At 42.6% G+C, this 14509-nt stretch overlaps 1 protein-coding gene across 1 annotated transcript in view; it reads left to right on the plus strand.

The window, feature by feature from the left end:
- The first annotated feature begins 205 nt into the window (after positions 1–205).
- Positions 206–14509, plus strand: part of ell (elongation factor RNA polymerase II) — a 56321-nt gene continuing 42017 nt past the window's right edge. Inside the window, exon 1 of the mRNA XM_021317625.2 lies at positions 206–549. Within this exon, the coding sequence (XP_021173300.2) occupies positions 358–549 (192 nt within the window). The 5' untranslated portion in view covers positions 206–357. The remainder of the gene's footprint in view (positions 550–14509) is intronic.

The following is a 14509-nucleotide window of genomic DNA, read 5'->3' on the forward strand; positions in this document are numbered from 1 at the left end:
AAAATTGTACTTATTTTTAGTTCTGTTTTTGCAGTGTAAAATGATTGTTATTTTTAAATGCCAATCAGCTTTGTGGCAATGGTTCAGTTAAGCAAAAAAAATTACCTGCAATATTATAAATTGATTTACCTCCTCCAATCAAATCTGACCCAATTGACCTGAGGTCACCTAACTTTTCTAAAGAGTTCTCAGACTATAATGTCCTCAACATGCGCTCCTCTGGGGGACAATAATGTTTGATTTGACTCGGGGACAGACACGCTGTTATTATGTAAAAGGCTTTCGTGGGTGTCTAACTGCGCTGGCTTCCTCTCTTCCTCTCGGTGACTTCATCGGTGACCAGCCACTGAATATTCAATGAAAAAGCAACGGGACTTCTCGGTTTACGACAGAAGTGTGGGAACGGTGGGCAAGATGGCGGCGCTGAAGGAGGAGCGGTGCTACGGACTGTCCTGTGGAAGAGTGAGCAACGGCGGCAATGTCACCGTCTTCCACGTCAAACTCACTGACAGCGCGCTGAGGGCGCTGGAAGGCTTTCAGAGCAGCAAGGTAAGGCGATTCTCCGCGGCGGCGCGCCATTCCGCCTCGGCTCTGAACTCTTCTGCCGTCGGTCGGCGGTGACAGACGAGACGGGGAGGCAGAGAGGAGCGGAGGAGCGGAGGAGGAGGAGGGGGTCAGCCGCTGCCTTTAAAGCGGAGACGCTCCGGCTTTTAGACGATGCTGCTGAGTGTCTTTGCTCCACGGCGACTCCGTGGCACCGCGTTCATTAAACCCAACGCGGTGTTTCTTTCTTTCTTTCTTTTTTTTATGTGGGTTAAGGGGTTCGGTTCGGGCGACAGTTCTTTTTATTTATTTTTATTTTTAACTCAACTGTGCTCCGTGTTTGTTGGGAGTTGGATCTGAAACCGAAGGGGAGGAGGAGGAGGAGATATCTGGGGCTGCCGTGGGTAGATGCTTCCAGAAACTTTGTTGAGCTGGGAAGAAATGTTTGGCCAAGCTTTTGCTAGCCGAGAACTAGCCTGCGTGCCTTGGCTGGCTGCCTGCAGGCGCTCCGGGGGTTCGGGGCTTTAATTCCTGGCCGGTTCGGAACCAGCAGCAGCACACACAAACACACCTTCCTCCTCCGGTAATGTCAGCGGAAGCCGTGAATCGGGGCTGGCTGTCAGATGACGAAGCCGTGAATAAGCGGGGAGGAGGAGGAGGAGGAGGAAGAGGAAGAGGGGGGAGATAGCCAGCGTTCAGGCGAGAAGTGCTCATTGCATTTCCCAGCCCCCCCCTCAGTCAGGAAGGCAGGCAGGGCTCACGTCCTCCTCTCTGCTTTTAGAATTGCGTCAAACTTGTCATTTTTTTTATATATATATATTTTTTGTTTGTTAAACTTTGTTTATTCACATCAGCAGTGGCTTTGAAATAGCTCCACAGCGCCTGGCCTGCTGGCTCCGCGCCCGCAGCTTTAAGTCTGTTTGTGGCCATCTAATGTTTCGGCTGCTATAAATATTTGACGGGGAAAGGCCGGCAGGGCAGCAGGGCCTTAATCTGCAGGCCGGCAGGCTGTCTGTCCACCGCCACAGGGCTGCAGCTGACCGGCCAGAACAACTAAACTGGAGCAGGTAGACGTGATTGCAAGGAATGGTGAACTTTGACCTGAGAAAGAAACTTTTTTTTTTTTTTTTCCTGGGGGGTCAGGATTTTCTTAAAACTGCTTACCACACATCATCATTATCCCCAAATCAGTTAAACTATCTTTAGATGTAGTTTGTTGCCTATAGAACCACTATTTATATTATTATTATTTGGCTTCCTTGCAGTGGTGGTTCTAGACCAAATTTAGCAGGGGGGCCAGGGTGGGGCCAGTGTTTTTTCAGAGGGCCACAGAACAAAAGATTGGGTGGGGGGGGGCAAACTTAGCAGGTCAACATTTCATCGTTTAATATAATAAGTAAGCCAAAGAGCCAATTGTGGCTCTGTAACTGCAGGTCGCAGACCCCTGATCTTTTCTCAATACAGCGGGAGCTTAACGTGAAACAGCTTATTTTTATTTTTTTTTATATTTATTTCTTAATTATTTTGTTTTTTATTATTGGGTGAAAACATAAACAAAAAAAATACAACTGATCCAAATCACCAGTCAGTCACGGTATCTTTGTCAGCATTTGTCATCCTAAGAAATTTAATATCATGTTTTTAGTACAGGGGCCATAACAGGGGCCAGGAACAGTTCTACAGGGGCACAGGCCCCTGTTGGCCCCTGTCTAGAACCGCCCCTGCTTCCTTGTGTTTGTTATTTATGTTTTTAATCTAGGTAAGGTCTACCCTGCCCTAAAATGAGCTTCCTCCACGTCACACGGGGCGACTCAGCAGATCAGTGGGGTTATCGTTCTTATTTGTTTGGCTGTTTCTTTAAAAAAAAAAAAAAATGTTATTCCTCCGTATCAAAGGTGTTCAGATGAACTTTGTCAGGCGGCTGCAACATATCCAGGCATATCGCATGTGGGAGGACTTGCAAAGGGGCGTCGGGAGACTTTGGCAACAACACAACGCGTGGAAGCAGCTTGTGGAAGGGATAAGGTTTCACCTGTGGCACAGAATGTACCAGAGGGCAGCAACTTTTACAATTCAGAAACCCACCACAACAACAAAAAAAATGGAAATCCTACATTACCCTAAAAAAAAAACTAGCCTTTTTTATTTCATGTCCATTTTCAGGTTTTAAAGCAAATAAAGCCTGAACATCAAGAGAATGAGCGCGTCTTTAGTTGAATGGTTCAACATATATGCTAAGTTTTACTTTATCATGATGACGACAAAGAACTAATGTGCACAAAATAAAAAATCCTCGCTCTCTTCGTGTCATTCAGTTGAGGAAATCTGCACAGCTATTGCATGAAAACTCCTCAAAGAACCCCCCCTAATAGCAGACTTTTCCTATTACAGACCCCTAGCGTATCGCTCAAAGTTTGGTACTACTGGAAAAGCCACATCAGCTTTATCTTTAAAAACACCGCTCAGCTCTACTTCTTTTGGGCCAAACACAGTGAGAGCTTCTGTAAAAGAGCTGCAGAACCATCATCCCAGTCAACATCAGAGAGAAGAATAAATAGAAAATATCCTTTATTGTTCCTCAGTGAGGTAAATCCAGGTGGACCAGCAGCTAAGTGACGAGCGAGTCAAAGCATGCAGATACGCACAAAAGGTAAAAATAAGGATAAAGGACTGTGCCGTAAGGGCAGATTTACAACATAGTGTGCAGTTATTAAGTGTGAAACAGTAAGGTGATTTAAAATAAAGTAAGAAACACGCACGTATATTTAGGAATATAAAAAAAACAACACAGTAACAGACAAAAGAACTAGCCGGAATGGGAACATTTCCAGAGCTCGTTTGGTAGCAGCAATGGTTAAAGAAGTGGGCAAATAAAATCCCGTCGCTTGGGCGTCTGAAAGCATTTGGCCTGCATGGAGTAAAACCGTGCCGGAAAATCATGCCACAGGCCGCGGTGATACCGTTTAACAAATACACACGCAAATCAGTGGTGGATGGGCCGCAGGATCCTGGGAAAACATGCAAAGGCGGTGAGGATATCCGTTGATATTTTGCTCACCACTCTTCACCGTTTCTCCCTTTAGGGTCTTTGTCTCTAAGCAGAGTGTGGCAGCTGACATGTCACCGCCTACCAAACCCTTACATCCCAAAATGAATGGAAAACAATCAATATCTGGAGATGTGTGCGGCCTCTGAATGCTTCGAGCGAGGTGAATGTTGTTGATCAGAATGCAAGGCGTGCCATCGGAGAGATTGGTAGCGGTGCGTCTATCTGTCTTCCTGGTTGTTCTCTTTGGTGGTAAGAATTTCCTCGGCTCCTTTTTCAAGACTAAAGTATGACTCCGAGCATTTCTCGTCGGGTTGTCACGTGAATGCAGGCGCCGTGCCGTGAAGTGAAGTATGTTGGTTTGCATACCTGATTCTTGTTGTAGCTGCAGGCATTGGCTTGACTGACAGTAACCTTTCTGGGGTTGTTTGTTTTGTTTTCTTCCTTCGTCAAATTAAACTGCACTTTGCTTTATTGTCTGGCACGACTTAAACATCTGTGCAGACGCAAGAGTCGTTTGACTCTGAGCAGCTTTCTGAAGAATATTGCGTCGTAGCTGAAAAGGAGCCGGCAAACCGGGGAGTCAGACGGACCAGACGCTGAAAAAATGTTTTTATTTATTTTTTTCCGCCCTCCTAAGCAGATAAGTGGCGACAGTTGCCAAGTTCATTATAGGTTAACCGTGTCCTTCTGCAGTTCCTGGTTATCACCCTTAAATCGCCCGCTCAGTACTATTGGAACGGTGTCCACCGCCTAATCAGGTGTTTTTGTGAAAGGGCTCATTTAGTGGTGAGGTGTGACAATGAGCACCTTGCCGGATCACACTTTGGTCACGGTGGGGTCTTGGGTAGCCGCTTTGGAGATCTCTGTTTGCATTACAGGTAAATGGGGTGGGTAATTATAGATGACGGGGGGAACTTTTGATGCAAATAAAGTAGTATTTCTGCGATTTTATTTGCATTTTTTTTTCATGTGGTCATAGCTGTGCAACGATTTGCCTATTTGGCATAAAACACCTTCGAGGACGGACCGACTTGCGTTGCATGACAGGCGTGCATCATTATAGGATTCAGCGCCACGCTTCAGTGCACATTACTGAGAGTCCGCTTAATCGTCTAGATCAGACGGAGGCCGTGTGCAATTAAACGGAATGCGAGTTCCTCCTAAACTTATGTCTCTTCTCCACATGGCAGCACCCTGGACTCCAGCTTAAATAGCTTTTTCATTTGATTTCAAAGGGATCTGCGCACCTTTAGCTCCGTCACATCTTTGACACTGACTGCTTCCCAGCCGCAGCAGCTGGTTGGACGGGATGGAGAGTACAGTGACTAAATAAACCGTGTACGGTGACGCTGGCGCAGCAGCAATTTGTCTCGCAGACGTTTTCGGCCCGTTCCTGTTTGAGCTAATCAGATGCCGGCTCAGATGCAAAGCTTATGCAGCTTTTTTTTTTTTAGTTTTTTTTTAGGTACATGTTTGCTTTGTCTATTGATTTCAGCATGTTCCCCGTGTTTTTTTGTTTTTTTCTGGACGCCGTGCAGCAGACCCCCAGCGGCTTCGGTTCTGTGTATTGAGTGCTTCCTGCGAGAAGCTCGACTGTCAGCTGGGTTTCTCTCTCTGTGCCTTTTGAGGACAAAGTTAAACCGGAGCTCCTGCTGCGGGACTTGGAGCCCAACACTCACTCTTCCTTTTAAACGTGTTTGGGTTTTTTTTTTTTTTTCTTTTAACCGGCTGTGACGTAAGTGAGGAAATGAGTAATTCTGCCCCCAGCGTCATCCAGGACAGTTTGTAGAGAGCAGATGAGTTTTTAATAACGCCACAGAAAGCTGTTGTATTGAGAAGCAAAGGGATTCAGCTGTACTCAAGATTAGATTTTCTTTATTTTTTTTGCTCCATGTCAACTTTTGCCATTCTTTTTTTATTTATTTATATTATTACCTAACTATTTACACTTTATTGCCGACTGAACAAAACTCCCATTTGATCCAGCTGGCCATGTTCCATCCTCCTCTCGTGAAGATGGTCGCGTTAACGACGCAAAAACGTATTTCTGCCAAATTGTGTCGGCGGTGGTGTTGCAGAAAATGTCAATCTGTCAGACAGCAAAACCACTGACCCCTGCAGAAATGTACACAAGCAAACACATGCAAACCTCCTCCTAATGTTTAGGCAATATGACTGTTTAGTCAACACAAATAACTCTGCGTGATGCAAGTTGTAGATTAACAAGCTATCAATCGTATACGAAGCCAGAGTTGTGTGACTCGATGAGACTCTGCGACCCGGATCTGTTTGCTGTTCTTGACGATTTTATTGGTCCGACTGAGGTTCAGAGTCTACTTTTGAGGAACGTCTTGACTGAAGCTTTCGGCGGCTTGCTTTTTCTGCAACACACCTAATGGCAGCGTAACGCGCTGTCAAAAAATGAAAATCCTCGATTAATAAAGGGGATGGAAAAATTGACCAGCGGCGTTATGAAATTCAGAGTTTGACTTCTGAATCAACATTTCTTGCGCTTGCTCCTGTTATCTTGCTCAAAAGATCTAGTTATTGATTTCTTGTCATATTTAAACAAATATTGATTATGAATTTACAATATTTCCTAATCTTCATTGTCAGAATGTACTGAATATTTATTGGGGGGGGGGGGCGAGTGGAGCATACAGTAATGGTGACGTTTCATCTAAGGTTGCTCTGCATACTGCAAATTGATCAATACTGCAAAGAACTGCAACAAACATTAAGTTACGACTACCACATAAGCAAGCTCTGTGTCAGTACTATTTCTGGTGATTATTTTCAGAAAGGCCTTACTACTAAAATAACATTTTACAGAAGTTGGTTGTTTCACTGTTAAAACTGCAGATGTTGTCGGGTGAAGTTTCTTCTATTAAACAAAGAAGGGGAAAAAAAACATCCGGTAGCTTGGTGGACTCCTCAGTATTTGGGCATCATGTGATGTTGATATGATGAATACTTTGTCACGTACTGTACAGCTTTAATGTTCCCCTAAAAAAAGGTAGGGGACATGGCAGGTTCCTAGGCTACATTAGCTGTGAGAGGAAGCATGCAGGCTCCTTTTCCTACCTCCTCTACTCACTGCACTATTCAAACGGCACTTATGGCGACCGCTGACGCACTTACGCTTTGGCTGAAGAGTCTTTACCCAAAAGGCATTTTCAGATGCAGTCTACAACCTTGTTTAGCAGCTCCACAGGGTTCCCTTGGTTCGGACGCTCAGATAATGTTAGTTGATTTAAAAACAAATTGGGATTCAGCTTTTCAGTCTGTGACACCAAGGCCATCTCTGCAGCTACGTTTAGACGAGTCTGTGGACTCTTAAGACGCAGTTAACTTTTTTTTTTTAAACAGGCCTTATGTTGAATGCTTATTTTTATTGATTTTTATCTTATTTTTATTAATTTATATGCTGTTTTCTTGGTTTTATGTACAGCGCTTTGATTGCTTTGTCTGCAAAAGGTGCTTAATATACTTTCCTAAATACTGTGACGTGTTTGTTAAAAAAATGAAACGTAATAAACTTAGAAAACTGAACAACTTGACAAATATGACCCAAACAGAATATAAAGATATCGACGCAGCACCTGGACAGACTAAATTCACATTTTATGCACTCCTAGAAGCTCCAGGCACCCAACAAAATGAATTTAAGGGCTAAAAAAGTGGCTTTTGCATGACGTATCCCCTTTAAAACAAAGGTGCTGCCTGACTCTAAACTGCTTCTCTCCATGTTCGAAAAGCAAAGACGTCCCCCGCTGGGAAGCTCTGCAGTTTTCTTTGCAACACAAAACAACAACATCATTGTTTTGCATGAACACCAAATTAATCAATGATTTCAACAAAGCCTTCCATGATGCAAATGTTATCAGGAGCAAGAAGTGAATTCATTACTTTGGTGTTCCTCTAAAAGAAACAAATATTCTGAATTTCCAGTGTTTGAAACAGAGACTGTCCTGCAGATTTGCACAGTACAAAAAATCTAATTTAACTAAACAAGTGAGACTGCAGAGCCCTGAGCACCTTTGCTGTGAGTTCAGAGGGATTGAATCACAAGTACTAAACGCAGTCGCGTTCAGTTCATTACTGTAAGCCTTTAATTTCAGAAAGAATTATTTTACTTGCATATGTGAGGAACTTTTATACCAAAATTTTCAAAACCTTTACCTTTTTTCGCCCAAACAAATTTCAAATAGCCATATATTGGCATCGTGACCTAAGTCGGGTTATGAGATAACTGCACAGCACCAACCTGCTTCAACATAGTTGTCCATACATTTCTAAAAGTGTTCATGTCCATCTTAAAACTTGAAAATATAGGCAGAGCTGGAGCCCTGAAAGCTGTATTAACACTTAGAGTATGTTTTCATAGCTGTGCTGCATTCAGTGTGGTCATTTGCTGAAGAATTTGAAAAAAAAAAAAACTAGAGCATGGTTTACAGCACTCTGTGGGCCCCAAAACATGCCACTAGGCTGAAAACAGTGACAGAAATAACTACATGATACATTTGCATAAAAAAAATACATAAAGATCTCCAAGAGCATTGCAAGCAGAGAAAAGCCAGCACCGTGTTAGTTAGAGGGGATTCCGATTGTATTTTGTGTTTTATATAGAGAATAAAACATCCTTCAACTGAAGGTCATAGACACGCAGCGCTCTGAATTGCTCCTCTAGCAGCACGTTGCGGCTTTTTCTTTGACAAAACTACAATATCAGTTAGAATCCAACTAGCCAATACGTGTTTGTGGAGACCAAAGGAGGAGCGACTGATCTGTTGGAAAGGACGCGGCGGGTCAGGCAGTCTGCGGTGACACGGGGTTGACATGGTCACTTGTAGTGACCCTTTCACAGGACAGAGGAACACCGTGACATTTAGAGAGTCATGCTTGTCCTTAGTCACTGCAGCCGTCCCTGGCACCGACCCGTGATCTGCTGAGACCCGAGGAATAAGCATTCCTTAAATAACCACGGTGCTGGCACACGCCAACCAAAGTTAGGCAACCAAATCTCCGCCCAGGATCCGTTACTTCCCTCGGGTCTCATGAGGGTTGAGACGGGGCACAGATGTCACCGTTACAGCTTTGAAGAAGGAGTTGCTTTTTGACCAGCAATTAAATCTGAAAGCTTTCAGGACAAAAAACACTAAAATGGTACGTCCTTTGTTCAGTCCCAGCAGAGTTTTTTTTAAAAAGTAAATTAAGGTTTATCTTTAAAAAGAAAAAAATACCCTTGTGAACAACATGGCATCGCTATTTAAGGATAGGGCAGCCAACACTTGAACCAGACTGCCTCTCAGATTGGTAAACCAGGTGTGCTGGTTGAGATTGGAGTAGACGTTTACCTGGGCGTTGCCAGAATTTAAGTAAAAATGAACCAGGTTCATAAAAGCACACTTTCTAAACCCCTAGGTAGGGTCCGTGTGAAACCCTAGGAAAATCTACGACAATAACTGACGTCTGTATGCGCATTTCAGCATTTTTGGTATTTAAAAATATGAAAGTATAAGTGGTTTCTATAGGCAAAGGTAGGCGATGCTCCTGTTCCTTTTTAAGACGCTGCGCTACGTGTACAGTCTGTAGTCACGGGACTCCACTACATCCAGTCTGAAACAAGAAGCGAGACACGGTGAGGTTGAGATAATGGAGGACATTTCAAATGCTGAAGTGGCAGTAGAGCCGGTCGAGAAGGAAGAGGAGCAGCTGTTCAGTACGTTGCAGCCACATCTGATCCCTGGTCCTGTTGCACGATGGAGCCGTTCATTAGTCTGACTGTACATTACGTCAATGAAGAATGGAAACCGTGCACCAAAGTGCTCGAGACGGTAGAGCTGGACAATATGGACAAAAAAACATTGATAAAATAAAAATCATATTGATCGACATCGATAATTATCCACAAATTCAACATATTTTAAGCTGTTGCTTAGGGACATATTGTTAGATACAGAACACGCAAACACTGAATTCAAACTCAACCCTTTATTCAACCAACTTTTTACCAAAACAGTTTTTAAAAAAAGAATGTGTGCTCTCTGAACTCTTGGAAGGGGGCGGGGCTTGGGTCCTGGGTCTGTGTTTGTGATTGGTTGGGAGGATGTAATGACTATAATATTAATCTACTTTGCCAGAATGCAAAAGGAAGAAAAGCTGTTATTCTATTACATTTTATATTGACCCTTTTTTTTTTATCATCTATATATCATCCAGCCCTACCAGGCAGCATATTTTCCAGCCAATACCGGGGAGATGGTCGGTCCCGGTAGTATTATATCGTCCATTTATTGTTATTGTGGTGAACTGCTCAATATATCGCGATATTGATTTTTAGGCCATATCGTCCATCCCTAGTGCAACCCACAACCTTTCTCCAGACTTCCTCTTCCTCAGTGTACAGACGGCCATATAAAGGTTTGTCGTGTTAGCTCAGATTCAGACTGCTTCCCTACCCTGCACTAAGGGGCTATAAAGTTTCCCACAGTGTTTTGCGTGACATGATGTATAAGCACAGCCCACCTCACAGAAATGAATGAACATGTCTGGATACAAGAGAGCGTGCACTTTGTAGTTAATTTCCGGATTTTACTAGAATCATTAATGTGCGCTTCCATCACGTCCCGACATCAGAGTTGAAGGCTGTCCAAAATCGGCGCAGAAGCCTTTCCTACAGACAATGGTGTTCTTACCAGGGCTTTGAACCGATTTTTTTTTTTTTTTTTTTTTTTTTTTTTTCAATCGGTTCGTTCCGAACAGAAACGGAATTATAACGTTTCCGGTTATGAGTTCCACCATTAAATTGACGTTGCCGAACCGGTTAGAACAAAAAAAATACTGTTCCCCGAACGGTTAATTTCGTTCCTTTCGTTTTACAAATATAGCTATTGATATTGAGTTTGGAATGAGCGTTTTACTTAACGATGGATCGTAATTTACCTCTTATTTAAGATTTGTAGCTCTAGTGGAGACACTGCTCTCTCTCCATTCAGTCAGCGAATGTGTGATGTCACACAGGAAGTGAACCTCAGCCGTCATGGTAACGTGCGCAGGAAAATAATAATATATATATATATATTTTTTTTAGTTAATTAGGCAACGAAAACTTTGAGGAACAAAATAAAACCGGTATTAACCGGTTACCATTATTTTTAAATAAGTGTTCCAGTTTCAGAACATAAAAAAATAACGTTTCCGGTTTTGTTTCTGTTCCCTGTAAAATACAAAAAGTTCCCGATTTTCGTTTTCGTTCCTTGAACCGGTTCAAAGCCCTGGTTCTTACTGTTACTGGAGTTAAGAGCTGTAATTAGACGTTTTCGGATGGACTTCCATCTTACCAATTTTGCAAATCCACCTTTTATTTTCACTTGGTGCGATGTTGTAGTCCAAGGTAAAGGATCCCCAAAGCTGCAGGTGGTCAAGTAAAAATGTTTAGTTGTTGGGTAATTAAACCCATACCCAGCATACTACAGAAATGGCCGATCAGGGTGGGGTGGATGGCTCAGCGACCTGGAGGGGGCTGGGTGTTAAGTGCCTCGTTTAGATTTAAAGAGACGGCATCAAAGCAAGTTGCTCTGAGACACACCTCAGAACAGGGATAAAAAAAAGGGGCAGTGGGGCAACAATAACGAAGAACTCAGACCAAAGCACTGCAGCTCCACTTTATATAGACCACAACTGAATGATTTTAAATGTAAAAATGAAGGCAATAAATAGCATGATGAGTCTCCTTTAACAAGCATATGCACTGCTGAGTAGAACGGTAGAGTGAATATTGAATGAGGGCGTATTTGCTGTGTAGCGCCGTATTCTGCAGTGAGCTTGAAGCAACAGTATCTAACCCATCAGCGTTTATGTTGATGCCACTTCTTCTTTCTTTATGCCCTCACCAGCCACTTTATTAGGTACACCTGTTCAGTTGCGCGGTAACACAATTGGCCGCAGTCGTGTTGGTGCATGAAGACTAGCAGCTTGCTGAAGTTCAAACAGGAAATCAGAGTGGAGATTTGAGGAAGGTTGAGCATGGCGGGGTCGTTGGTGCCAGACAGGCTGGTCTGAGCGTCTCACAAAAACGGCTCGTCTTCAGCCATCTCTCAGGTTTAGAGAACAACCTGAAAAGGAAAAGTATCCCTTGTTGAGGTCAGAGGAAAATAAGCAGACTGTTTTGAGGTGATAGAAATGCAACGGTAACTTTAATAATCACTCGTTACATCCGTGGGATGCTGAATGCCGTCTCCGAATGCACACCACGTCAAACCTTTGAAGCAGATGAGCAACAGAGATTTCCTTTGCGCACTTTTTGTTGCCTTAGTGTCAAACATTCTGCACCACAACCTACCTGAGTGTTGCTGCTGACCATGGCCAGAAGTGAAGCCATCTTCAGATGCGCCGCGTCATTAAGGTCACATCTTCTCAAGCTGTTTATTTTAAACATTAAAGTAAAGTCACTGCACTTAAAAGACCTGCACACTCGCCAGATCTCACCTTCCAGGATCAGGTGGAAAAGGTGGTTTACATCATGGACAAATCTGCAGCCGCTGCACAGGGCTATCAGGCTATAAGATGAACCAGAATCCCTGAGCAACACCTTCAACACCTTGTTGAATCTGTGGGCAGTAGGGGAGCCAAAAGGGCTTCCAAAATAGGACTATTATGGTGTACCCTATGAAGTGGGCAAAGAGTGGATGGTGCTGATTGTCTGGGTCTAGTTTTCTGGTTATCCCTGTGATGTCTAAATGGTCGTTTTAAGTGTTGCCTAAGTAAGTGTTGCCTAATATATGGTTTTATGCACGTTTGACTTAAAAATCACACATTAGGCAGCGTGGCTGCTTCAGGAAAAATTCATTTTACTACAGAGTGAAGTAAAACTCAAAGTGCACATCTAAATGGGTTTGACCTATTTAATGGGATTTTTTTCTCTTTCAAAGCGTCACTCCTTTTTGTCGAGAACTTGCATTAAACTGTTAAAGAAGTATTTATTTTTATTTATTTTTTTAAACTTTCTGCTTTGAGTAGTGTACCTTGTTTCCATTTCAAGCCACTGCATGCAGAGTATCAAATTTTGCACAACTTGTCTGTAATTTCTCTCTGGGACTATTAAAGTATTCCTTATTCTGATTAGGTTTATATTCTAACCATTTAAGAACAAAAAAAAATATTTTTATATATATTTATATATATATATATATATATATATATATATAGATATATATATATATATAGATATATATATATATATATATATATATATATATATATATATATATATATATATATATATATATATATATATATATATATAATACATTTTTTTACCTGCTATTCAGTTCTTTCTGTTATAACCCTGTGATACTATTGCTGGAAGACCCACAGCTTGTACCGCTACATACCATTTAAAACCCATCCTTTGTTTAGTTGTTGTTGTTTTTTTTTAAGCGATAAAGGAAGAAATTAACCTTTTCTTGGGATTCTTTTTGTTGGGATGTGTTTAGGGTTGTAGCCAGTAGCTAGTAAGTACCGTTGCATTATGGGGGCTTTATTTAATGAGTCGTCTCCCCACGTTGACCGCCACGGTGAAGCGATTGGTGGTGTGTGTGTGTAAGACAGAGATCACATAAACACATCTTACTCTTGACAGAGAAGAAAGACTGCAAACATCTTAAACTAATGCCTCCATTTAAAGAACAAGATCAAACGCACTGATGCATTCATCGGTAAAAAGACATGAAAAGCTTCAAAGGGCGTCTTCCTAGTGTTGAAGAGCCTGCTCCTGTAAAAGCAGCAATAACTGGGTCCAATAAAGCCAACATCTGTTACTTGGTCTCATGCTCAGCCATTTTAAAAGGGAGCAGATATAATGGGCTAAGATGAATGCTCACTGAGCTCATAGACGCCTCACATTCCCCCCTTATAGAGACAGCGTAGCACAAAGTGCTCTTTCCACCTCTTTAATCTTTGGTAAGTTGAACGTCTCATCAGTGTGGCTGCGATGCAAATAACATGCCTGCTAATTTCTGCTCATATCTGCACTATTTAGACAATTTCTCTGCCTATTTCTAATTAAAACTGAGTACTTGAAGAAAAGTTTTTGGGTTTGTTTTTCACCAATTGTGTTTTTTTTTTTTTTTTGGTACAATTTTCCTGTTCTAAAATCCTTGAGGACCTACCATCACTGATGCAGGGTAGCATCTTGTGAATGGGTTATAGGCTATAGCTGTTTTTGTTAAGGGTCAGTTAGATTTAGATCTACACAGGATGTTTTAATTTTCCTCTTCCTCTTTTCTTAACCCAGGTTGATGGAAATGTGCGAAAAGAAATGTTTTTCTTTATGTAATTATAGCTTATTTGAAAAACAAAACAGGGAAATGTGCAGTGAGAGATCTGTGTCAGCGGTATAGGAAACAAAATTTAACCCGGGTCAACTGTTTAGTTTTAGGACAGCAAAGGTGAACCCTGTCGAGCTGAAGCCCGGTTCTTTAGCCGGCGGGCTCCATGTGGGAGCACCCGCAGCCTGGATCCGTGGTCATGGACCGGGCCTCTGGCGCTAAGGTTAGCCCTGTGGAACGTTCTGGGCTCAGGTCCCAGAGAATAGTGACATGTCAGCAGCCCATTGAAATGAACAGGCTGAGGGTAGCACTATGTTAGCAGGGGAGGGGGGAGTGGTGTTGCTAAAACCTGCACTGTTTAAAATTTCAGGAGTACTGTGGCTCTTTGATAGGTTTGGTGCTCCGAATGTCCACATTTCACGTCTGCTGCTGTAAAGCTGGTGAACCGGTGCATTTCTGCCCCTTTCCTTGTTCTGTTTTACACTGAGGGCATCAGGCAGACAGACGGCCGCTTCTGTCTGTAAAGTGTCGGCTTGTGAAAATGGACCTACACACAGGTGCTGGTTTGATTCCAGTAGCAGTGTGT

Source organism: Fundulus heteroclitus, chromosome 9 (assembly GCF_011125445.2).
Source record: "Fundulus heteroclitus isolate FHET01 chromosome 9, MU-UCD_Fhet_4.1, whole genome shotgun sequence".
Lineage (NCBI taxonomy): Eukaryota > Metazoa > Chordata > Actinopteri > Cyprinodontiformes > Fundulidae > Fundulus > Fundulus heteroclitus.